The 24,697-nt window shown below is 41.8% G+C and overlaps 7 protein-coding genes across 9 annotated transcripts; 1 reads left to right on the forward strand and 6 right to left on the reverse strand.

The window, feature by feature from the left end:
* Nucleotides 1-503: 503 nt before the first annotated feature.
* On the reverse strand, nucleotides 504-17,263 carry RB195_014338 (uncharacterized protein; the record flags this gene model as incomplete). 2 transcript variants are annotated; one of them, XM_064204557.1, is made up of 12 exons in its annotated part: nucleotides 504-529; nucleotides 679-729; nucleotides 896-991; nucleotides 1,281-1,334; nucleotides 5,646-6,210; nucleotides 6,278-6,329; nucleotides 6,676-6,738; nucleotides 6,821-6,882; nucleotides 10,653-10,695; nucleotides 10,849-10,900; nucleotides 11,482-11,537; nucleotides 17,238-17,263. In XM_064204557.1, the coding sequence occupies 12 exons, from the start codon at nucleotides 17,261-17,263 to the stop codon at nucleotides 504-506; spliced, it is 1,146 nt and encodes a 381-aa protein (XP_064060438.1). The 2 variants fall into 2 exon arrangements, with proteins under 2 accessions (XP_064060438.1, XP_064060439.1); XM_064204558.1 differs by lacking the exon at nucleotides 17,238-17,263 and having other exon boundaries at nucleotides 11,482-11,503.
* A 1,703-nt stretch (nucleotides 17,264-18,966) lies between these two features.
* Nucleotides 18,967-19,794, reverse strand: RB195_014339 (uncharacterized protein; the record flags this gene model as incomplete). The annotated part of the gene is made up of 1 exon (XM_064204559.1): nucleotides 18,967-19,794. One exon carries the CDS (start codon nucleotides 19,792-19,794, stop codon nucleotides 18,967-18,969), a length of 828 nt encoding a protein of 275 aa, XP_064060440.1.
* A 361-nt stretch (nucleotides 19,795-20,155) lies between these two features.
* Nucleotides 20,156-20,749, reverse strand: RB195_014340 (uncharacterized protein; the record flags this gene model as incomplete). 2 transcript variants are annotated; one of them, XM_064204560.1, is made up of 1 exon in its annotated part: nucleotides 20,156-20,749. In XM_064204560.1, one exon carries the CDS (start codon nucleotides 20,747-20,749, stop codon nucleotides 20,156-20,158), a length of 594 nt encoding a protein of 197 aa, XP_064060441.1. The 2 variants fall into 2 exon arrangements, with proteins under 2 accessions (XP_064060441.1, XP_064060442.1); XM_064204561.1 differs by having other exon boundaries at nucleotides 20,156-20,710.
* Nucleotides 20,724-20,951, reverse strand: RB195_014341 (uncharacterized protein; the record flags this gene model as incomplete). Its single annotated transcript, XM_064204562.1, has 1 exon — nucleotides 20,724-20,951. One exon carries the CDS (start codon nucleotides 20,949-20,951, stop codon nucleotides 20,724-20,726), a length of 228 nt encoding a protein of 75 aa, XP_064060443.1.
* A 42-nt stretch (nucleotides 20,952-20,993) lies between these two features.
* On the reverse strand, nucleotides 20,994-21,212 carry RB195_014342 (uncharacterized protein; the record flags this gene model as incomplete). Its single annotated transcript, XM_064204563.1, has 1 exon — nucleotides 20,994-21,212. The coding sequence occupies one exon, from the start codon at nucleotides 21,210-21,212 to the stop codon at nucleotides 20,994-20,996; it is 219 nt and encodes a 72-aa protein (XP_064060444.1).
* Nucleotides 21,213-21,282: 70 nt separating this feature from the next.
* On the reverse strand, nucleotides 21,283-21,696 carry RB195_014343 (uncharacterized protein; the record flags this gene model as incomplete). Its single annotated transcript, XM_064204564.1, has 1 exon — nucleotides 21,283-21,696. One exon carries the CDS (start codon nucleotides 21,694-21,696, stop codon nucleotides 21,283-21,285), a length of 414 nt encoding a protein of 137 aa, XP_064060445.1.
* A 1,967-nt stretch (nucleotides 21,697-23,663) lies between these two features.
* On the forward strand, nucleotides 23,664-24,188 carry RB195_014344 (uncharacterized protein; the record flags this gene model as incomplete). Its single annotated transcript, XM_064204565.1, has 1 exon — nucleotides 23,664-24,188. The coding sequence occupies one exon, from the start codon at nucleotides 23,664-23,666 to the stop codon at nucleotides 24,186-24,188; it is 525 nt and encodes a 174-aa protein (XP_064060446.1).
* Nucleotides 24,189-24,697: the final 509 nt, after the last annotated feature.

Genomic DNA, 24,697 nt, shown 5'->3' on the forward strand with positions numbered 1-24,697 from the left:
AAGTACAGCTTTTTTCTTTAATATTGATCATGTACAGTGATTCTGTTTGTGTGTTTTATTGAAGAATACGTGTAAGTGTTGCGTTCCTTCGCATGCCTTATACGAAGGTGTGCTTGTTCCTAGCTAATATTTTTGTACCATAGGGCAAATTGTTTATTCCTGGCTCAATAGCGGCACAACACTGTCATTTGCAGTAGCTCAATAATATTGTTTTATGTACAAATAGTGGTTAGAATAATTCTAATGAACTAGTAAATTACTTATTGTTCTGAGGATCACTTACTTTGTCTGTGTGCGAATTTTTACTCGTCTGGTACCGTTATTTTCTTGTTTCTGGAGGTGTCACCTCCTCTTTGGAGACCATATCGCTGTCAATGAAGATATTTGTTATTTCCTGTTTTTTTAAAGATATACGGTATCTACGAAAAAAGAAAGCTTTCATTCTACTTCTTTGTAATACGGATACCAATAAGAAAAATCGGATGTTAGTTTGGGTGTTGCTGCTATGCAATGGAACGTATCTGCATCCCTGGAACAAGTCACTGTCTTAGCGGTAAGAAATAGGTCCAAAGATGGAATAAATAACAAGACTTTGACGCATTAAAAAGAACATTGGACTTTGATACTTCTTCTCCGTCAAACAGAATACAATTTTTAACAGTGAAATATGAGACCTACTAGGTGAATCCTCTGACTTCTCTGCACTCTTTGTCCTTTTTTGAGTACTTTCTGAAAAATAAATGATTTCATGAGATCACCGTTATTTTTCCTACGAAATAATTTGGTATTCGACTCAAGGAAATGAAATTGGAAATAATATTTACTTTCCCTGGAAACTTATTTTGTCACAAACAACTTTGTGGTAGTGATGAATGAGGTTTAAAGGATCACTTACTCTGCGATTTGATTGATACGCTGTGCGTTCTCCGTTGACTTCTAGACATCGATGACGAATGCGGTTTCATTTCGACCTTCTCAGAGCTTTTGCTTTCTGGGAATTAAATATTGTTGTTTCAGCTCATAAAGCTAGGAGTCGAAAGAAGAAGGATGTATTCGATAATGGTGCTCGCACAGCGAGTAACCTTGCCAAGAATCAGAGTTCTCAGAAACTATAAATTCGGTTTTTCCATTATGTGAAAGCAATGCTGAGAAGCCTCAAACGGAAATTGCAACAAAATAGGGATTCTCAAGAATCCACCCATAGGTCAGTGTGTTAACTCCGTGCAGCTTTTTAAACCTTCTTTATAACGCTAGAGCTAGTGTATGGAACTCGTACTTACCTGATTTCGCTTTCGCTGTGCAGCAAAGAAGCTGTCCACTTTTGCTCTTTTTGCCTGAACGAGTTTTCTGCATTCCAGTCCTATCAAGATTTCATATTTTAGAATTTCGTCTATTCTTACATCATACATAAAAATCCACATAAATAAGTCATACAAATAATGCACCAAGGATGATTTCTCTGGCGTATCAACCCACTTGGGATGCGCCAACGGGTTTTATATCAATTCGTACTTCATTGGTGTTTCGGAATGCGTGTTTGCCTATGCAATGACTTCCGAGGGCTAGCTGACCAGCAAGTCAGTGTCTTTATCCTCACGGACAAGTGTGCTACCAATTTATCAACCTCGAAGGGATGAAAGGCTTGTAGGAAGTAAGGCCGTTTCGAGCCGTCTGTAGCCGAGCTGTAGCCATAGCGGACCTCTTACTGACTGCGTTACATCCCCCATATATATATATATATATATATATATATATATATATATATATATATATATATATATATATATATATATATATATATATATATATATATATATATATATATATATATATATATAATGCTGCTGCAACATGCTGCTCCGTCCTCCGGCTGAAATATTGTCCCGCAAGCTCAATTCTACCATGAAACGGTTTATTTACCGAAGTTTAAGGTAAACTCTCGGTAGTTCACCGGTAAATTCACCGGGTCGTATTGGTCTTTTTGTTGTAGGCGAGTTGCACCGATTATTTGTTACTTTCAGATGGGTTTTAAACCATTAATTGAAAACAGAGGAATTACTAACGACTATAAATACGACATAAGTAAACGTAAAAGACGTCAAGGCAAAGATCAAACGGAGCATTAAAGGCATCACCCCACGAATCTGAGGTGGTACGGATTTCAGGTGGAGTATTCGTATACGGGATAGTATATTATGCAGAGGGTGGTGATTCTGTCCATTTCTTCCTAATTGCAGTAAAAAACGGCCCGGAAGAGCAGCTTGCACAAGGCTGGCACGCTCCAATCGAACTTCTTGTAGAAAATAGCGCGCCGCAACGCCCGAAGCCGTATCTTCCAGGCCGTTTTTTTTTTAACGGCAGTTAGGAAGAAATGGACGGAATCACCTTTCTCTCCATAATCCACGATCCCGTATACGACTACTCCACCTGAAATCCATACCACCTTCTTGGGGTGATGCCTTTAAGGCAGCAATCACGTGCATAGAGGAGTGAGTATCATAAAATAGTAAGAACAAAAATAAAGCAAAGTTTTAGTAAGGCGACATTCTAATAGAATGGCTATGGAATGCTGCGAGTCTTGATGCGCAAAAATGCTGTGAATGAGGAGTGAACACTCTGATTTACACACTGTTCTTCCATACTATATGCTATACTGTTAAATGCAGTGGGAACGTTGGCTACTTCTCCTCGTGTACTCTTTACTTGAACGGTTCTTCTCTTTTGTTCAAATGGCATTTTGTACATCTTCTTACGATTCGTGCTCTCGTGGTATTTTGAAACTTTCTGCTCCTTTGTCGCGGGAACGTCGGCTGCTTTAGATCGCGCTTCCGCGATATTTTTCTTGTCAACCCGATTAAAGCAAAGGACACTAAATAATGTTTCGGACGACTTACGACCTGAACCGGACGTTTGCTGACTGATGTGAGGGTCTCCTTCAACGCCAGCTTTGACTATCATCTTCGTCGCATACGCTTCAACATGAAGTTGTGAGGAAGGTATCTTCTCCAAGGTCTTTGTTGGTGATTAGAACACATAGGACAGCCACTGCGTGATGACGGAGAATGGTGAAAATCATCTACGATTCCTACATTGTTCTTTTCGACGGCCATGTCTACCTGACTCTTTATTATTTGATGGACATGCCCTTTCAGAGGTTCATCCGTCCGATAAAAAATCTCCCGCCAGTTCTTCTCAACACTCTACCTAGGTTCTTTGCACGTTACCTGTTGTAGTACAAGGTTCTCAAACAGTGAAATTCCACCAAGACCGTGTTGTTGTGCAAGAATGGAGCTCCACATGATATAGACAGCTTTCGCTCAACCTGCTTACTATCCATTTTCTATAAGCTCTACATGCGTGGTCTTTAACAAGATTGAAAAAATATTGGATGAAAGACAGCCATACGAGCAAACAGAGTTTCAAGAAAAGTTCAGCACGGTTCACTGTTTCGTCCATCGACATGTTTTGAAACTCATCGAGGTATTGTGAGATTGCTACAAGATTCCAGTATTTTTCTCCTACATTGAAGTAAAGGTTTTCGACTGAGTTGAGAACGAAGCGATCATGAAAGCCTTGGGTATCTAGGGCGCCCCTCCTCAGCACATGGAGGTACTTGAGTGAGTTGTGCTGCAACTTCACAACCGGAATTTCGCTGTTCTACAAGAATCCCGTCATCAACATGGAAAGACAGGGCCAAAAAGGTAATACAATCCCATCCAGAACGGTCACAGTCCCTCTCGAGTTATACTATGTGCACTCGGCGATTTACATCATCTGCGGCAATTGCATAATTTGCGCCTTCGAGTATCGAGTGCACTAGCTACGTTTATTTGGCTGGTAAATGAAAATGAAGAACGATTTGTACCTCGAACTGGGCAGGAGGAAGCAAAAGGCTTAATTAGAGTATAAAAACATCAAAGATCTTCGACATTCCCATACCAAACCTACGCTTGAGAAACATGGGCACTTCGCAAGCAGGAAAAAGTGCGATCAGCGTCATTGAACGCCCAATAAAATGGGGGTGCTAGGAGTATCCCGCTTCAGAGAAGCGAGTGATGGAATTCAAAGTTTTTTTTCGACGTCAGCGATCGAGGGTTAGTGACGTCGCCGCAAATGATTTGTTTTAGCAAAAAGAGTTGGATTCCAAGCGATATTAAACGCAATGGACAGAGACCGCCAACCTTATAGTTAGGCTCCTTCACAAAGTTCTTAGTAAAAATGGTCAGTTATTTTCCTTTTAAGGTCGTGCGTGGTGTACTTGGAACAATATCGAGGATAGGCGAGGAGAGAGGAGTTTGATGGGATATGCATGGTATCAAAGACCTCGAACCATTTTCAGGCTTTTGATAAAGACGAGTTTGTCGATACGTCAGGCCAATAAAAAAGTTTCACCTAAACCTCGTTGGCATAACGAGAAAACATAAATTTCCTCCTACCATTACACGCTTTACTATCACTTGTATCGCCTGTATGGCTGCTCTCTGGAATCTTATAAGAAATTTTTTAATATTCCTCCATCTTAAAACTTACTCCGTATTTACTCTATACTCATTCTCTAAGAGAAGAAAACAAGGTTAACGATTTGCGTGTAAATTATTCACAAAAATCACTCAATTGTTTATCAAATTATTCACGATGGGAGAGAGTTGTTGTTTACGGGCTGTTCACTTCAGGTAATTCGTTATTAGAGGAAACCTTGACTACTTTGATTCCCGTTGTTTTACTTCGAATTGATCGAGTTATTGAACGTATCCATCTGTCCCGATCTCGTGTGAAAGTCGCATCGTGGTTCTTCCTTCAGCGAAGGACACTATATAAGATTAAGACAATATGAGATTGCCTCACATGCAGTTCCTTAACGTTATCCAGACACCAGTTCTTAAGGATACTGCACAGTGCGTAGATCTCATTCGCCTTGGTGACAATCTTTAAGAACGCGGTGGTTTACCAACCCCGCTAGTCGGTGGAACTGGTCAGTTATTTTCCTTTTAAGGTCTTGCGTGGTGTACTTGGAACAATATCGAGGCTAGGCGAGGAGAGAGGAGGAGTTTGATGGGATATGCATGGTATCAAAGACCTCGAACCATTTTCAGGCTTTTGATAAAGACGAGTGTGTCGATACGTCAGACCAATAAAAAAGTTTCACCTAAACTTCGTTGGCATAACAAGAAAACATAAATAAATAAAACATAAATAAACTCTCAAATGCCGAGGTTTCAAGAAGAGAGGACTTGTAGATAGTAGGAGGAAACCCCGCCTAACTTTGTTTCACCAGCTTATCGAATAATCCTATTTTTATATTCGTCCTTTCTGTTTTACGGTACAACATGATGGCGTTAATTCTTGAATTAGAAAAAAAATAAGGGTTTTTTAATAGTAGGAAAGTAGGATTAGGACTTCCAATTCAGCCGTCCGTGTAAATTAACGACTCAGACTAAACCACTTTCATTAATAAGCAGAAGCACATGAATTTGCATGTCGCTAGCATCGGAGTATGTACCCTGCAGTAGCAAGCGACAAAGATCAAGACTGCTACTTGGTGACCTTACAAACCTTTCAGGAGCAAATATTATGCTTTACATATTATCACTCTTACTCCATTTTTGTTAGTGTTGTTCCATTGTCGGATACTTAGTACAGCTTACCTTTAGCAGGTTTCTTGCTTTTGGTGATTTTTTTCTGCTTGGACTTCCCACTATTTGTTTTCTTCTCGTTCTTCCCAAATACATTTCTTCCAGATAGCGACTGAGTTGCAGACTTTTGAGATGTGCTCTTAGATAATTTCTGCCTCTCCGATACGACCGACTTTGGTTTTGACTTTGCAGAACAAATTCTCGAGCTGCCAGATTTGCTCTCTGCTTTTCTCGATTTGATTGTTCCAACGTTCTTGGGTGCAGACTTGACTATCTTCGATTCCTTTTGACAACTACTCGATTGCTTGCTTTTGTCCGTAGCCTTCTTAGAGCTACCAAAATTTTCTTGACTATTATCCGTCTTCCTCATTGCATTCATCTGCACTTTACTGTTGTTAAGCGCGACAGTTGCTGGTACGGAGTTTTTTCTCAATCCTGATTTTGAATCACATTTTTCTGTAGGTTGAGTGCCTTGAACAGTAGAGAGATTCCGAACATCCGATGACATTCGGTTCTGGGATGATGGTGTTCGAGAAGGAGGCAAAGAGTTCTGCACACAGCGGAGACTACTTCCTTTCTGCAAAGCAACCATTTGGAGACTTTTATGCTGTAAACTTGTGTGCAATCGACTTTGTAAACTTTACATTCACTTTCACTCCATCTACGGATCGACTGTTTCTGGGGAGGAACGGTGACCTGCAGCGACAAAGATATTTGTTTTCAAGCCATTAATCGAAGAACTTGCCAAACAGAAATATTTTGAGTGTGTGGAGAAAATCGAGGAGAAAATTATTTCAAATATTAAGCTATGTAATATCGGACTTAGTCCGATATTATACCTGTGCATATGTACGTGTATGTATGAACTACACATGAAGTATGTATTTACCAGTCTGTACGTCCAGCTAAAGCAGGACTTCAGACTTCGTATGGTTCTCCCTTCATTTCCTTTCAGTTAAGAGTACGAATTTAATCAGGATCCCTCCTTCTCAGCGCTTTCTAGTGCCAGAGCACCAATTCGACGTTGTGGAACCAGTCTCACCTCACTTTATCACTTTTGGTGTTGTGCACCAATTCGACGTCGTTGAACTCGTCTCCTCGCTTTCTGGAATTTCGTGACACACAGACAAACAAACACAATTGAAAGTGGAAAAAAATCTGGGAAACAAAATGTTAAGACAACCTACTTGGTATCTGCCTGCGCGGCAGGAGACTGTTGTGAAGGGTTTACCCCTTCATCCTTTATTTCCTAAAAGATTATATTCGAATGTGAAAAGAGAGGGAAGTTTTGTTCGACGGGTAGAACTGCAAATTTGCTGAACTTGGACGATTTTGCATAAACTATTTTTAGCTTTATGAACTTTTTAACTTTATTAATTTAAACTCTAACTTTAGCTTTTGGGGATCGAGCTATATCAAATTCTAAAGACCGGCTTACAATGTTGAGTTTATCAAGATAATAGGGTATTCTCGATTGTGTTCGGGGAGTTCAAACGTATATTATAAATATTTATTGTTACATGTTTGAGACATCAAAAGTGGGGAGGGGGAAAGAGGGACTCGCATCAGCCGAGTGGCGTGGGCGAGGAGACGAGACTGCCGTCTCGCTGGCGGACTGCCTCTGGCAACACCTGATGTATGTCAGTAGTCTGCAGCTGCATCCCGACATCTCCATTCCTTCGGAAAGCTCGTCCTCGAGCGCTAAGACACGATGTAGAGAAGTAGTTGTTTCGTGAGTTGTATGACGGCATTTCGTAAATAGTCTTATTTGACGTAGAAGACATAGGTAAACATCGTCTTTAAATGAGTTAATGAACTGTCAAGCTCCAGGCGGTGGATCCAGTGAACTTGGGTTAGTTTCGACTGTCACCTGCCGCAGAATAATGAGATAGCTCGTCCTCGAGCTGTAACAAATAGAAAGTAGAGTAGGAGATGTGTACATGTGAGAAGTGGCTCTGTGACGACTCTCAAATGTGGGATGAGGCTGATGGCTGTATTCTGGTACGTTCGTATAGGTCGTCAGAGAGAACAAAAAGAAAGTAGAGTGGGCGACTGTTGATCGTTATTACATAAGTGAGTTCAATAACAAAATACACAACGGTAAAATGTGTGATTATACACGATGATAGAAATTCAGAGGGATCGCACTGTTAAAGTAACAGTGATAATAAAGGACAAGGAGATTATGAAAAGTTGTGAGTTTGTTTGCTTTCCTGTTTAATTTTGAGTTCCCCTTTTTTTATTATATGTTGTTATTGGGTTTTGTTTTCAGGTGTTCTAGTTAACACAAAGTTGGGGGATTATAAATGTTGGGCAAAGAGAAAAGAAGACAAATCGCCATGGAGGGGGGACAAACCTGAGGTGTCCCTCTCGTTTGGTGAACTATGGCTAACCAACCATGGTGAAAGGGCGGACGTGCCCAGTGATCTGAGGAAGATGTTCCTCAGAAGTACGATAAAAGCGGCAATATTCGGCGGGTTCTCCAATGTTGGAGGACTACGTGCAGAACTGGAAGAGAAGGGCTGTCTATGCCCAACTTGACATGCTGTGATGCATCAAAACCTGTTCCTTTTTATTCCCTTTTTTTCGTCCTGTATTTGCTATGTGTGTGATGAATAAAATTTGTTGACAAATAGTGTGCTGTTTGCATCGTATATATTGGGAGGTACGGTGGTGTATCAAGTAGTGAGTTATCTCTCTCAGAGAAAGTATCTACATGTAGTTACATCATTTATCGCGCGCGTCTATTTGGGTCAGTAGCGTCTATTCCGATGCGGAGACGAAACTTGAGTGGATGTTACTGTGCTCATGGTTGATTAATTACTGGTGCTTCTAAGGTCAAAACAAGAGCAGCTGCACGTTCTTACGAATTAGTTTTGGTTGTACGTCTGTTGTACATTGAAGGCTGCTGCACTATTGCTAGCTATCCTTTAGACTTATATCCTTGCCTACTGTAATAAGTGTGATTTTCGCGGAGCAACCTAGTGTGTAAGGTTGGCGCGGAGAGATTAGCCGATTCTAATGCGTCTTTAATCTCTTGTTTATTGCTCTCGCAGTGCTCAAGTGCGGAGATATTTACAGGTACCATATTTTGATTGGCCGGCCTTTTGCGAACAAGTCCAGAAGAGGGAATATAAGCTATGAGAACAAATTAAACAGATAACAATTAATAAACTGCTATCTGAAAACAATTGAAATGCTATATTATCTATTTTCGCGCATATATGACCTAAACTAACATATAAACTTAGACTTACAGTTTGCAGACATGTAAGCAGTTATATATATATATATATATATATATATATATATATATATATATATATATATATATATATATATATATATATATATATATATATATATATATATATATATATATATATATATATATATATATATTATTAGGCGTAAGAATAACCAGTTATATATAAAATATCACTAGGCTTAAGAATTTTGAAGGAACATAAATATAATTATAGTGCAAATACTAACATATATGTCTGAGATTACAGTGCAAGACATGTAATCAGTTATATGTTGTAGCATTAGGCTAATAAGCTATGTAGGAATAGGAATAAACAATTTATGTAGCAATTTAGCGCAGCAAGGAGCAAATAATCTTGTACAAAACTATTGAACATTAACTTTTGTAAAAGGAGCATCTCAATCTAACATTGTTAGCGTTCACGGCAGCAGTAAAAAGTACTAGTAAAAAACGCAGGGTTCAGGAACTTGTTCGCATGGACTGTTTATTTATTCTTTTTTTTTCTCCTAGGTATTTTTTTTCTATACATTTATATACTTCTTTTTTTTTGATAACATCTGATGTTTTAATATAAAATAATTAAAGGAAATACTCACGTGTCGTTCGTTGTAGTGTCGCAGAGTGTAGAATAGAATAGGCATGAATAGGGTAATTTTTTTTTGAAAATTTGTTTCCATTTAGAAAAAATTTTAACATTTTTGAATCTACCCGGGACCTCCATATCAAGATAATAGTGTGCACTCCTATTCTCGATTGTGTTCGGGGAGTTCAAACGTATATTATAAATATTTATTGTTACATGTTTGAGACATCAAAAGTGGGGAGGGGGAAAGAGGGACTCGCACCAGCCGGGTGGCGTGGCCGAGGAGACGAGACTGCCGTCTCGCTGGCGGACTGCCTCTGACAACACCTGATGTATGTCAGTAGTCAGCACCTGCATCCCGACAAGTTATTAATCTTGATCAACAGAGATTTTGGTTGTTTATTAAAATGAACCAACTCAGTAGTGTCGCAACAATAATAACACCGATTTCACAGTGTAACAAACTCGAAACACTAATTGGGTGAAAGAAGTTGTGTCCTAATTTCCTTCTATTTTCTAACTGGGACACATACGTACAAGAACTCTCATAAACTCTGTAAATTTAGCCCTGTTAGAGCGAAATAGAAATCAAGTTCTTGCACAGCGCTCTTTTTATTTCCTTCCACTTCTTTATCTTCATTTTTCAAGTTAGTTTCTACTAATTACTAACCTTTTCAAGGTTATTAGAAACTAGGAAGGTCGGTATAAACTTATATCTTGTTCGATGACAAATCAGTATAGGTTTTAAAACGTCGGTGAATTCTATAGCAAAAAAGAAGGTGAGCAGGTCTAGTGGATTTGCAATCAGACTCGTATTGAATTCTTATTCTCCTCTTAACATATTACTCGGTTACCAAGCAATTGGTAGCAATTTTCTAAATAATTTTAATGACCGACAGGTTTATTAAAGAAGGAAAGCCCCACCATTGTCTCAAAGGAGAAGTGCTGCGTTGTGTATTAGAATGGCGATTTTGGAATAGCATATGAGTAATAAGTAATGGTACACCCACTCCAAGGTTGTCAAAATCGAATGTGTTGTCAATGCAATACGATTATGATATGCACAGAGGGATTTTGGCACACATTTACGACGGTCAAGTCTACCGTTCTGCCTCTTTTTATATCACCCTATTTTTGAAAAGACATCAGAAACATGTGCATGCATTACCACTTTGTCTTCTGCCTTAGATAGGGAGGTGCTCCGTCGAGAACTGAATAGAACAGATCAAAATAACCAGTATAGTTATTTCGAAAGTTACATGTATCGTAGATGAGATTATCAAATGTATTACTGGAACCATCACCGGTCTTCCAGCACCGATGAAGATGTATAGGCGTCAGACAGAAAGGGATATTGAACGAACCTTTCCACTTCATCGTCTGGAACTACGCTCTGCGTAGACGTAGGTCCGAGAGCTGCAATGTGGTTCGTTGGATTTAAAGGAACGGTAAACACATAAATCCTGGCTGGCCAGGATTTGTTTCAAGCGTACACCTCAAAAATAAATGCAGTGGTAACTGTGTTACACGATCTTTATAAGGGTCTTGAGTCCACTCTCGATTTCGACGACTTAAGATTATCAATCCAAGATTGGTCTCTTAAGAGAAAACGAAGAAGGAAGAGACCTTTAGAGTTCCTCTTAACGATTACGACCTAAGACCCATGTGGAGTCATATTTTTAGAAATCCTTATCGCCGCGCTGCGAGAATAGTTTTCTCGGGAGAGAGAGAAGGCAGCAAGGTTATCAAGACGAATTCCTAAGACTTATTGAACTGAAAACTTTTTTATTCCGTTAGCAACACCTTTTAAAGGGTACCGCAAAGGACAGCAGTGACGAGAAATCTGATTCACTTATCGAACAACTTCACGACTTGAAGACCAGAACCGAAAGATTGAAGTTCATCAAGGGACCCCTCTGTCTGTAGAATTTCTAACAAGATATACTGGCTCCTCACAGAGTTTAAGTCAGGACTATTTATGAAAAAAATCCACTTGCCTTGGGGAGGTTCATTCTCCATCTCTTCTTTCTTCAGTGGTGAATGAGGAGCCGAGCTGAAATATCTTTTGGAGCTAGCAGCGCATGTGCTACGTTTTCAACGTTTAAATAACCGGAACTGTTTAGAAACTCATAAAGGAGTTGATTTTTTTTAAATCTAACTTGTTTGTAGCCTTTCAGTACACAATCCTAATTTGTACCGTAAATCACAATGGTGAAATCCACAAGTGAAAAAAAAATTCCTTATGGGATCATTCCTCTAGATCAGAATAGAGAAGAGATCAAAAGTGGCAACAATCTAGTTGGAGTTGGCTATTTAAAGCCAACATTAAGAGCCTATTGCAGGCGGAGTATCACGAAACTGATAATGTTAAGCGTCTGTGGGCAAATACAGAGTACGGGCTAAGAGTAAGAGTATGAGTGCGGAGCCTGCCCAACTCTCACTTATCGTCCTGAAAACCTACCCCTTTCCGTATACAGAATAACGGGAAAATGGTTGGCTAATCGACACATATTGCTAGAAACCAGTCTGAACGTCTGGCTGAAGCCGGACTTCAGACTCTCTGTAGTGTTTGCTACGCTCGCCTTCACCGATCAATGAAAATTAATATTAGTGCCGTTTCCCGTGAAATTAGACTTGTGTATCTCTAACAATCTTTCTTCATATTTTTTATTATAACTGAATGCGAATGATTTCATAGTCTTCTTTCTAAACACGTCAATTCTTCATTTGGAGAACATTCAACCTTCAGCTTCAAACACTCTTTACCAATATATTATAGACAGAATTTAAAATAACTTCTCGAAATATGGGTCTTCCTCCTGCTTCCCGCAACAGTTTTTTCAAAGAATGATGTTTTGGCATAAGATGACGTGAAAGACATCATCCTATTGATAAAGATAACATTCCACTTCGGATGTTGTAAACTGTTTGCTACTATTTAAGCAGCCGTTTGCATGCATGTTTCCTCCTTCTGAAGAAGGCGTGCTACCAACTTGAGGCGAACGATGAAGGAAATGGACACGCATAGGAGTCATAAAGGTGAAAGGCAAGGCAGCCAGTGACCACAGCTATGAAACGGCTGAAACCATTTACCTTTAGCGACATGCACACGAAGTTATTGAGCACCGTTTCGACGTCGCGGGGCCGTCGCAACCCATTTTATAGGTATCTGGCGCCGGCGCACCACACGTCGCACCCCCTTTCTGGAATTTCGTATATATCATGATATACAATAACAAGCTTAGTACGTGTGCGTCTGTGTGTGTGCGTGTGTTTGTCTGTGTGTCACGAAATTCGAAAAAGGGGGTGCGACGGGTTCACCGGCGTCGGATTGGTGTGCAGGCGCCAGAAAGCTACAAAATGGTGTGAGACGTGTCCTCCGGCGTCGGGTTGTTGCGCAATAACTTGGTGTGCAAGGAAGAAAGATAGATGGTTGCAGCCGTTTCATAGCCGTTGCGACTGGGCGCTTTGCTTTCTACCTTCACGACTAATCCGCGCGTCTATTTCCTCCTCAAGTTTGTAGCATGCCGTTCTCAGAAAGTGGAAACCCGCATGCAAACGACTGCTTAAATAGTAGCAAGATGTTAATGTGATCTGGCGTGGAACGTTATCTTTATCGGTGGGAAGACATTTTCCACGTCATTTTAGGCTAAAACATCTTTCTTTGATAACTGTTTGGGGAAAACAGGAGGAAAACCCATATTTCGCGTGATACTTTTAAATTTCGTCTATAATATATTGATAAGGAGTGTTTGAAGCTGAAGTTCGAATGTACTCCAAATGTAGAACTGACGCGTTTAGAAAGAAGACTATGAAATATTTTGCTTATAGTTATAATATAAAAAAGGAAGAAAGATTGTTGGAGTCCAATTTCATAGAACTAATAATACTAATATTAATTTTCGTTGATTAGTGAAGGGGAGAGAAATGAACACCATAGAAAGTCTGGTCCGGCTTTAGCCGGACGTTCAGACTGGTAATATATATATATATATATATATACTGATATATATATATATATATATATATATATATATATACCAGTCTGAGCGTCCGACTTAAGCCGGACTTGAGACTTTCTGTTTTGTTTGCTAATATTAATTTTCGTTAACTAATATTAATTTTCGTTGATTAGTGAAGGCGAGCGAAGCAAACAACACAGAAAGTCTCAAGTCCGGCTTAAGTCGGACGCTCAGACTGGTATATATATATATATATATATCAGTATATATATATATATATATATATATATATATATTACCAGTCTGAACGTCCGGCTAAAGCCGGACCAGACTTTCTATGGTGTTCATTTCTCTCCCCTTCACTAATCAACGAAAATTAATATTAGTATTATTAGTTCTATGAAATTGGACTCCAACAATCTTTCTTCCTTTTTTATATTATAACTATAAGCAAAATATTTCATAGTCTTCTTTCTAAACGCGTCAGTTCTACATTTGGAGTACATTCGAACTTCAGCTTCAAACACTCCTTATCAATATATTATAGACGAAATTTAAAAGTATCACGCGAAATATGGGTTTTTCTCCTGTTTTCTATAAGCAGTTATCAAAGAATGATGTTTCGGCATAAAATGACATGAAGGACATCATCTTACTGATAAAGATAACGTTCCACGTCAGACCACATAAACATCTTGCTACTATTTAAGCACCCGTTTGCATGCGTGTTTCCACTTTTGAGAGCGGCATGCTAGCACTACTTGAGGCGAACGAAGAAGGAAATGAACGCACGGAGATCTATAGGAGGTATGAGGTGACAACGCGCCGTGGCCACGGCTTTGAAACGGCTGCAACCATCTATCTTTGCGTCATGCACACGATGTTATTGCGCACTATTTCGACGCCGGTGGACCTGTCGCACCTCCTTCTATAGGTATCTGGCGCCGGCGCGCCAGTGTAACCTCTGTGGACTGTACCCGTCGCACCCCTTCTATGGGTATCTGGCGCCGATAGACCCGTCGCACCTCTTCTATGGGTATCTGGCGCCGGTGGACCCGTCGCACCCCTTCTATGGGTATCTGGCGCCGGCGCACCAATCCGACACCGCAGGACCCGTCGCAACCCATTTTACAACTATATGACCATAGCGCACCAATCCGACGCCGGGTGGACCCGTCGCACCCTCTTTTCCGAATTTCGTGACACACAGACAAACACACACACACACACACACACACACACACACACACACACACACACACACACACACACACACACACACACACACACACACACACACACACACACACACACACACACACACACACACACACACACACACACACACACACACACACACACACACACACACACACACACACACACACACACACACACACACACACACACACACACACACACACACACACACACACACACACACACACACACACACACACACACACACACACACACACACACACGGACTAAGCTCGTTATTATATATCATGATATATATCATGGTATATAATAACGGGCTTATTCTGTCACGTGTGTCTGTGTGTATGTGTGTGTGCGTGTCAGTCACGAAATCCAAAAAAAGAGGTGCAACGGGTCCACCGGCGTCGGATTGGTGCAGCAACACCAGATAGCTTTGAAATGGGTGTGATGTGTCCCACGGCGCCGGATCGGTGCGCAATAACTTTGTGCGGATGTCGCGAAAGGTAAATTAGACGTTGCAACCGTTCCATATTCATGGCCACCGCACGTGTTGCATTGCACCTCTATGAATCCTCAATGTATCTATTTCTTTGCACGTTTGCCTTAACTTGGTGCCATGCCTTCTTCAGAAAGTGGAAACACCCAGACAAACGGCTGCTTAAATAGTACCCAACAGCTTACATGATCTGATGTGAAACTTAGCTTTATCAGTACGATGATGCTGTTTACGTCATTTTATGTTAAAACACCATTCTTTGATAACTGTTGGGAACAACAGGAAGAGTACCCATACTTCGAGTAATGCTTTGGAACTGTGTCTATATTATATAGAAAACGAAGGAGTGTTTGAAGCTAAAGTTCGAATATTCTCAAAATGTAGAGCTGGCGCGTTAGAAAGAAGACTATGAAATCTTTTGCCTTCATTTTTGGTAAAAAAGAAAGAAGAAAACGTTGCTAGAAAAAGAGAATTCTGATTTTACAGAAAACGTCACTACTATGAACTTCCATTGATCAGTGAAAGGGGGTAGAGCTAAAATCACAGAAAAGCTTTAGCCGGACATTCAGACTGGTATATATATAAAAGGATAAAGGATAAAGTTTCTGGCGTTAATCAATCCGCTTGGGATGCGCCCCACGTTCACTTCAATTCAGAATTGTTTGAGGTTTACGAACGTGTATCTGGCCTATACAATGACTTGCGGTGGCTAGCCGATGTGTCAAGTCAGTGCTTTTATCCTCCCAGACAAGTCTGGTACCAATTTATCGACCCCGGAGGGATGAAAGGCTTGGTGAGCACTAGGGCCGAAACCTCCGATCGATCGTGCAGGAAGCGGAACCTCTAGCCGCTACACTATACCCACCCCCACAAACTCGATACTTTGAGAAATAAAAAAAGGCGCAATGTAGATATACCATAATACAAAAGCGGCGTAATGCTCGATCACAGCTATATGAAAACGGCTCGATAAAAAATTGTACGGAAAAGGGCATAGATCTACTTCAAAGAGCTAACCGCTACACCACCATATATAAATATATAAATATATAAATATATAAATATATAAATATATATATATATATAAACAAATGCAATACGCATGGACCTATCATGACCATGGTTATGCTATATAACAACGGACTTAGTGTGTGTGTGTGTGTGTGTGTGTGTGTGTGTGTGTGTGTGTGTGTGTGTGTGTGTGTGTGTGTGTGTGTGTGTGTGTGTGTGTGTGTGTGTGTGTGTGTGTGTGTGTGTGTGTGTGTGTGTGTGTGTGTGTGTGTGTGTGTGTGTGTGTGTGTGTGTGTGTGTGTGTGTGTGTGTGTGTGTGTGTGTGTGTGTGTGTGTGTGTGTGTGTGTGTGTGTGTGTGTGTGTGTGTGTGAAACGAAATTCCAAAAAGGGAGTGCGACGGATCCACTGGCGCTGAATTGGTGCTCCGGCGTGATAGAGCGGTAAAATTAAAAGTTCAAATGTTCGTTGTTCTTCAAATGTAGAATTGACGCGAATAAAAAAAAAACTATGGAATCTTTCGTCTAACTTTACAAAAAATAAAAAAGAAGAGAGCGTTGTTAGGAAATCCCACCCTCATTAATTTTCATTTATCAGTGATGACGGAAATGATGAAGGGAACACCACAGAAAGTCTGAAATCTAGCTTTAACCGGACGTTCAGACTTTTTGTGGTTTTTTGGTACTATAATAAAAGTGAATAGATAAGTTGTGCTTGGATTATTCCTTTTTTAACGTGTTCGACATGACGGTTTGCTTTCGCTGCTATTTCAGAAGACGCAGCGTGTTCACAGCAATCAATGTTCGCTCAGCAGTTTTATTATGAGAAATGTTGTGCGACGTGATCTAAGAATGACTACTCGTTTGAAAGAACAGATTAATAGCGATATGAATAAAACTCCTGCTTCTGTTCAAAACTTCATATGTCGTTTTTTGAGTCAAAAACTGAGGATTGACGTGAGGCCACTATGATAAGGTGAAATTAGGAAAAAAATCTCTATAATCGGACAAATTGAACGCATATCATTTCTTTCTTTGCTGGACATCCAAGGAGGATGTCCTTTACCATGCATTTGCTCCTTTCTTTGTCATACCCTACGAAACTGGCATCGCCCCTGAGTAAATACAGTCGACGTTGACTATACAAAATATAATACCATAATAGGATGATCTTATTATATTCATAATATACTTAATCATAATTGGGCGGCGTATGCGAGTCTGAGAACGAATACCTGGCCTCACTCGCACTATTGTAATCAGACGCTTGAGTATACTCTTCGGTTAAGTACAAACTGTGCACTTGCACAGTTACATGGCGAAAGTTACCCAGATATTGCAAAAAAAGTGATGTCGTCCAGCAAACTGTCACCGGCCAACCCAAATAGGTCAAATACCTACATGGAGCATGAAATCTTCGGTAACAATATCCCCTTGAAGGGTCGAAAATTATCTATCTGAGGTATTAGGATCAGTCGGTGTCGATTGGCACTTCAAAAGAGACGCCAATTCTTGCCGTTTAGTGACGAATGGATTCTTTGCAAGCTTTGTTGGATCTTTGCAAGCTGTATGAAAGAGCAACACACCTCGGCGAAGATCCGGGCAACCGACTCAGGAAATAATAGAGACTAGTAGGTAAAATAAATCATAATAAAATAATAATCATAGTGGTAGAGTAGAACCCTTAAACTTTGCATCTACCTCCTAAGTCAAAGAAGGCTGAATGCTTACTGTGAAACCGGGTTACCACAGTGGGTCAGCTGCGCGCAGTTTTCAATGAAGGTGTACATTTATAGTAAGCACTTTGGAAAGAATTTATAGTCGCTTCTTAAACTACATTACTTAATCTTCAAACTAATATTATGGTCCAATGCGGGTGAAATCAGCTTCGTTGAGGTGCGTCGTCTTCGCACATAGCTTTGCCCGAACATCTCACTTTGAATAAGTCCCAAGTTCGGCCTTCTTTCAATGATGGCATCGTAGAGTTTGATTGTGTACTGCTTTTTTAAGCAGAACCGAGATTGTTATTGATCCTTGTTCTGGCTAACGTTTCGGCGTCGTCGCCTTTTTCATAGTCTTGAAAATCAAAGGCACGTGTAATCTACTCTCTCAAACGCCTCGTCACTCCTCGAGATATGACTTAGCAAACAGATTATTCAAAGACAACGTCAGAAAAGCAGACCACCATAGCGCTCACCTTGATAGCCACAAGGTCGTGATGTTAGCGGACCACCATTTGCTAGAGTTGCGCCGCTAGTAGTAACTAATAACGATGTCCCCTCCTCTGACCCCGTAGGTCGAAACCCGAAAAGGGCCTGATACGGCGCCAGCTCGTTGGTCACAGCGATGCATTCTTCTTTACAAATCATGATTGAATTTTTGACCATGATATAAAACGCTTTCAATGTTTTTTCACGAAAGAACGTCTGATTCGCGTGTCAAGATCGCGACAGCTATCTTGGGGTGTTGTCATGACACTGTCTGCGATAAGCACTTAAAGGGTTGATGTTTTTGATTCCACGAGTCCGTTTAGGTGCTCCTTGACGCGGGTACATAGTGGTCTTCCTGTTCCGCTAATGTACTCAGCCCCACGTACTGACAGGTTACTAGATAGATGACCCCTGATACCACGCAATCACTCTGTCTCCCATTCGGACAATCGATGCAGTTAGGTGTCTCACAAAGCCATAGGCACGGTTTCGGACTAGCTGTTATATCAGGTTCGTGGGTAGTATGTCCACTACTCTCGGTGCAGGTAGGTGTCTCTCGTAGGCACGATTGCGGAGTAGCTGTTGCTACAAGTTCGCAGGTGGCATGTCTACCACTCTGACTGAGTCTTGCAGATCCGCCTGTCGTAAGCTTGCTCGCGCTGCATTGATCATGTCATCCGAAATAAAAGGAAGGCAGAAGAGGATCTTTGTTGTTTGTTCTACGTACATCACGTTGGGGCGAATTGCGGATAGGTAGACTCGCAGCTTGACTTCGTTGGTGATGGGGGTCGACCACAGGCATTTCGTTAAGGAGTTAAATGCAGAAGTGGCCTTAGCGCATCTTTGCTGAACATCTCCCTCGTAGCTGCCATTGTTCTTCAGCGTACAGCCTAGGTAACAGAACTCATCGACGAGTTCTATCGGTTGTCCGTTCACCCTGATTCCCGTTTTCAGGTCTCGAAGAGATCCAATCTGCTTGCATTTATCAGGGCGTAGACGTAGTCCATAGGCTGCAGCCAGCTTCGATACAAGGTTGACAACATGTTGAAGTTTCGTACTGCTTTCCGCGAATATAACAACATCGCCGGCGTACTCGAGGTCAGTCAAGGGGCACCCTGATGGTGCTAAGACAATGTCGGCAGGACACTGATCGACTGTTCTTTGCATAATGTCGTCGATTGCGAAATTGAACAGGAAAGGTCCTGCCACTGCCCCTTGTCTTACTCCAGTTACCACTTCAAACGGTGTTGTACATCCGGCTAGTGTTCGAACTGCAGCAGTTGTTTGTTGATTCATGTCATCAAGCAAGCGAACGAACTTTCCTGGTACTCCATCGGCGCGGAGCGCGTTGAGAAGACGACCTCGGTGAGGAGAGTCGAACGCGGCTTCAAAGTCCAGAAACGCTAGTTGCATTGGCTTCGAATTCCGCTGCCAGATTTCAATCACTCTCCTGACGATGGACACCTGGTCAATCGTAGATCGGCCAGGACGAAAGCCACCTTGCTCGTCGCGCGTTGTTTCTTCGCAATGTTTAATGAGTCGGTTCAGGATAATGCGCTCCAATACCTTGTATATAACACGTAGCAAAGAGATTCCTCGATAATTACCGATAATTGATCGATAATTGATAATACCAAGGGTCTGTTAGAATGACTTCTTGTGGAAGGCAATTATGATAGCGTGTCTCTACGAATCAGGTATCCTTTTGTCTATCCATATTGAACGGATGATCTTTATCATCTCCCAATCCGAATCCCAGATGGAGGAAGATATTTTAGCATTTCTGCGCTACTCCCGTCGTCTCCGTCTCAATACAGACTAGGACTTCCAACTCGGTCGGTGGCTCCTCGTTAACCGCATATGTCGGTCTATGAACGTGTTCGAGTTCAGAAGCTGACGGTGCTAGCCGGTTCAGCAAGGCCTTGAAGTGTTCCTTCCAAATTGGAAGGGTTGCTTCACCGACAGCTACCCCATTGCCAGTGTTGAGGACAGGGGAACATCTTTTCATTTTGCCACTGTACTGTTTTAGTAGACCATAGGCTTTCCGCGGGTTCCTGTCCTCCTGCGCCTTCTCAAACTCTATCGCTCTTGACGTCCACTCGTTATCGAAGTTGACGACGCAGCTTCCTTCTAAGACGCTTTTCCTGGTTGAAGTCACCAGCGCTGCCCGCGGCACATACAGAATTGTATGTGGATTTTGTTTCCGCAGAGGCAAAGGCAAACTTCTTCCGCGGCAATAGAACCGGGAGCGTTTTCCTTGCAGCGTTCTGGATGCACTTTGTGAAGGAATCCGCATCGCTAAGCTTCTTCCTGGTCCGTACTCCAACATAAATAGACACATATTAACGGAATTTTGTTCTGCATTCATCGTCTTTCAGACCTGCCATGTCGATTTTCGGTTGAAGAGGAACTGCTCGGTTTCTCTTGTGGAACCGTATCTTGAAGCTGAGAAGAACTGGACGGTGGTCAGAGTCGAACGCTACGTCCCAAACAGCTCTAGATTTTTGGATATCTGACTGAGGAATGTTCCTCGCCAGAACGTAGTCGAGCTGAAGCTTAAGAGTCCTCATCTTCCGCTTGCGCTGCTCTTCAGGCGTTAAAAGGGTTGACTCCTACCACGTGAGCTGATGGCGTCGATGACTCCTCTTAAACGTGGAAGCGATGATGAGGCCCGTCTGTTCGCACAAGTCGACCAGACGGTCACCGTTGTCCGACGTGCGCTCTGCTGCATAGTACCATTTTCCTAGCACATTGGATTGCTGTTCGAGTCCCATCTTCGCATTTGCGTCGATTCCGACAATGACCACCTGCTGGCTTGGTATTTTAGACATCAACGCATTGAGTTCATCATAGAAGGCGTCCTTACTGCTGTTGTTCCATAGGTGCGTGAGCACTTACGATCTAGAGTTTACGTCCTCTGCGATCCCGCAGTCGTAGAAAGGCGCATCTAGACGACGTTGAGCCAAATTCCTCCTCCAGGTTCTTGTAATCGTTCCTCACAGCTATCGCGCAACCACCTACCTTGTTCTCATCAGCATCGCCGCAGTATATGGTGTAATTTTCGATACTGATGACGGGCCGATCTCTCATGCGTGTTTCCTGCAGTGCAGCAAAAGGCACACAGAGATATCGCAGAAGTCTGGATAGAGCGGCTTGTTGGAGTTCACTCGATAGTGTTCGGCAGTTCAGCGTGACGAAACGAATGGTTGCCAAAGATTCCATGCTCCCTTCAGGCAGCTGACCTTTCAGGCTATGGGCTATGGCGGTGTGCTGGACGACAGCACCTTTTTGCAATGTATGGGAAACTTTCGCCATATAACAGTGCAGGTTATATAGCTCGTACGTTCCCAATGTGTACACTCGAACGCCTGATTGCGTTTAGTTAAAGCAGGGCCACCACGTGCAGGTAGCAATCAGACTCGTATACGCGGACTTGTTTAAAAGCATCAATCCACGAATCTGAGGTGGTACGGACTCAGGTAGAGTATTCGTATACGGAATCGCAGATTATAGAGAGTCCAGTGGGTGATTCCGTCCATTTTTTGCTAATTGGCATAAAAAACGGCTAGGAAGATGCGGCGCGTGCGCAAGGCTGCCAATCGAACCCGTTGTAGAAAATAGCGCGTCGGAACGCTCGATGCCGTATCTTCCGGATCGGTTTTTTACGGCAATTAGGAAGAAATGAACGGAATCACCCCCTCTCCTTAATTTACGATACCGTATACGAATACTCCACCTGAAATCCGTACCACCTCAGATTCGTAAGATGATGCCTTTAAGTCTCACTTTCTCCTTCACCATACCAAGAAAAAAACAAGACCAAATCAAACATTATTTGGAGCGTTTATGCACAAAGAATACAGCGACACAGGATTTGCTGCAATTGCTTTTGTTTTGAAGAATGATGGTGGTGTTGTAATGTTGTGTATTTCAGGGTGTTTTTCAGTTCTACGTGGCGTTTTTGCTGCAACTCACAAACATTGAAGGGATCAGGATATTGTTGCACGGTAACTAGTACATCGAATTTCCAATAACGAAAACGAAATATGATATTGCCTCCGAAGATGGCTCTCATTGAAACTAACATTTAACGTTTCTTTCACTTCGTATGGATCCATTGTCTTGGCAAAAACTTAAAGGCATCATCACACAAATTTGATGTGATGTGGGTTTCCGATGGTCAAAGACTATGCGGGATCGTAGGTTGCAGAAACAGGTGTGATCCCGCTCATTTCTTCCTGATCGTCGTAAAAAACGGCCTGGAAAATGCAACTTCAAGCGTTCCGGGGCGCTTTTTTCTACAGCTAGTTCTATTGGACCGCGCCAGCCTTGAGCACGCACCCCATCTTCAGAGCCGTTTTTACAGCAGTTAGGAAGAAATGGACGAAATCACTCTCTTAGCCACATTCCACGACCACGGTATGACCCACCTGAAACCCGCACCGCCCCAGTTTCGTGGGGGTGATGCCTTTAAATTAGGTGAAATACAGCTATAAAATGAAAGTATTCCAGTTACGTTGGTAATAAAAAACATTCCATTGTAGGGCAATGATCCTAAGAAAATTAATGGGGGTACAATCAGTAAGATGCACTATTTATAGTGAGAAACAGTGCATTAGTGCCTACTGTTTCGATCACAGAGTCAGTTATCGACCAGTACCAAGAACAATTTCATATGTTGTAGCTGTTTTGTAAATGCCGGTCCAATAAACTAGAAACGAGATCCAACAAAGTGTGCCAAGTTATTACTGCTTGTCTGAACAATGTTCCATACGTAACGCTCTAAAGGATAAGGGGTTTGTGTCATTTGAGAACCAGAACTCTCTGGACTCAAATCTTATAGTGTTGTTGGATCCACTTCTAGATCAGCCTTTGTAATGAAATGTTATGTCTCTTGGTTGGAATATACCTACATTTTCCATCTACGACTTTATTTGTCACTATGGATAACGCTTATGTCACCATGCAACATCCGGCTCCGTGCTCACCTACTCAACACCACCGTTTCAAAACTCATAGAAGTATCACGAGAGTACAAGATGCCGCTGTGTCTCGCCTTCTCATTCTAAGAAAGCCTTTGATACAATTGAGATGGAAGCGGTCATGGAGGCCTTGGAGAATCAAGGCGTGAGTTGTATGGCAACTTCACGACCAAAATTTCTCCATTCTACAATGATGTCATAATCGATGTGAAGAGAGGGATTCGTTATGATGACACAATTTCACCCAAAATATTCAGTACCACTCTTGAGAGCGCGTTACGATGTTTGGAATGAGATAACATGGAAGTGAAATTTGACGACCCGCATTTGCAACATTTTCGTTTCCCTAGTAACATCGCTCGTATAACATCATCAATCAGGCGGAACGGATGCTGGTCGAATTTGATCAAACTGAACCTAGACAAGACGATGTTTATGAGGAACGGACGGGTTTCAGATGGTTTCAGATGCCCCATTCATGCTAAACGGAACAAACATATGCGAATGCTTCAGCTATGTATATCTAGGTCGAGAAATCAACATACTGAAGGTCTCACCTCCGAGCTAGGCAGAAGGAAACGAACGGCTTGGGGAGCGTTCAAGACCATCGATGATGTAGTGGAGAGGGCCGAGAACATCCGGCTCCATGCTCACCTATTCACCACCCCCTATTCAAAACTCATAGAAGTATCACGAGAGTGTAAGATGCCGCTGTGTCTCACTTTCATCGATTTAAAGAAAGCCTCTGATACAGTTAAGACAGTTGAGACAGAAGGCCTTGGACAACCAAGGCGTCCCTACTCCATACATAAAGATACTTCGTGAAATGTATAGCACCTTCACGATCAAAATTTCCTCATTCTACAATGATGTCATAATCGAGGTGAAGAGAGGGGTTCGTCAGGGTGGCATATTTTCACCTAAAATATTCAGTGCCACTTTCAGGAACGCGATGCGGGGATTGAAATGGGATGACATGGGAGTGAAAGTTGACGGTCGGCATTTATACCACCTACCGTTTTTATCAGTCAGGCGGAACGGGTGCTGGCCGAATTTGATGAAACTTGTAAGAAGAGCTGTCTTCAGCTAAACCTAGACAAGACGATGCTTATGAGGAACGGATAGGTTTCTGATGCCCCATTCACGCTAAACGGAACGAATATATGCGAATGCTCCAGCTATGTATATCTAGATCGGGAAAATCAACATGCTGAACGACCTGACCTTCGAGCTGGGCAGAAGGAAACGAGCGGCTTGGGGAGCATTCGAGAACATCCAGGATGTAGTGAAAAGGAATGAGAACATCCAGCTTCGTGGTCACCTATGCAACACCA

The sequence above is a fragment of the Necator americanus genome, chromosome V (genome assembly GCF_031761385.1).
Source record: "Necator americanus strain Aroian chromosome V, whole genome shotgun sequence".
In the NCBI taxonomy this organism is placed as follows: domain Eukaryota; kingdom Metazoa; phylum Nematoda; class Chromadorea; order Rhabditida; family Ancylostomatidae; genus Necator; species Necator americanus.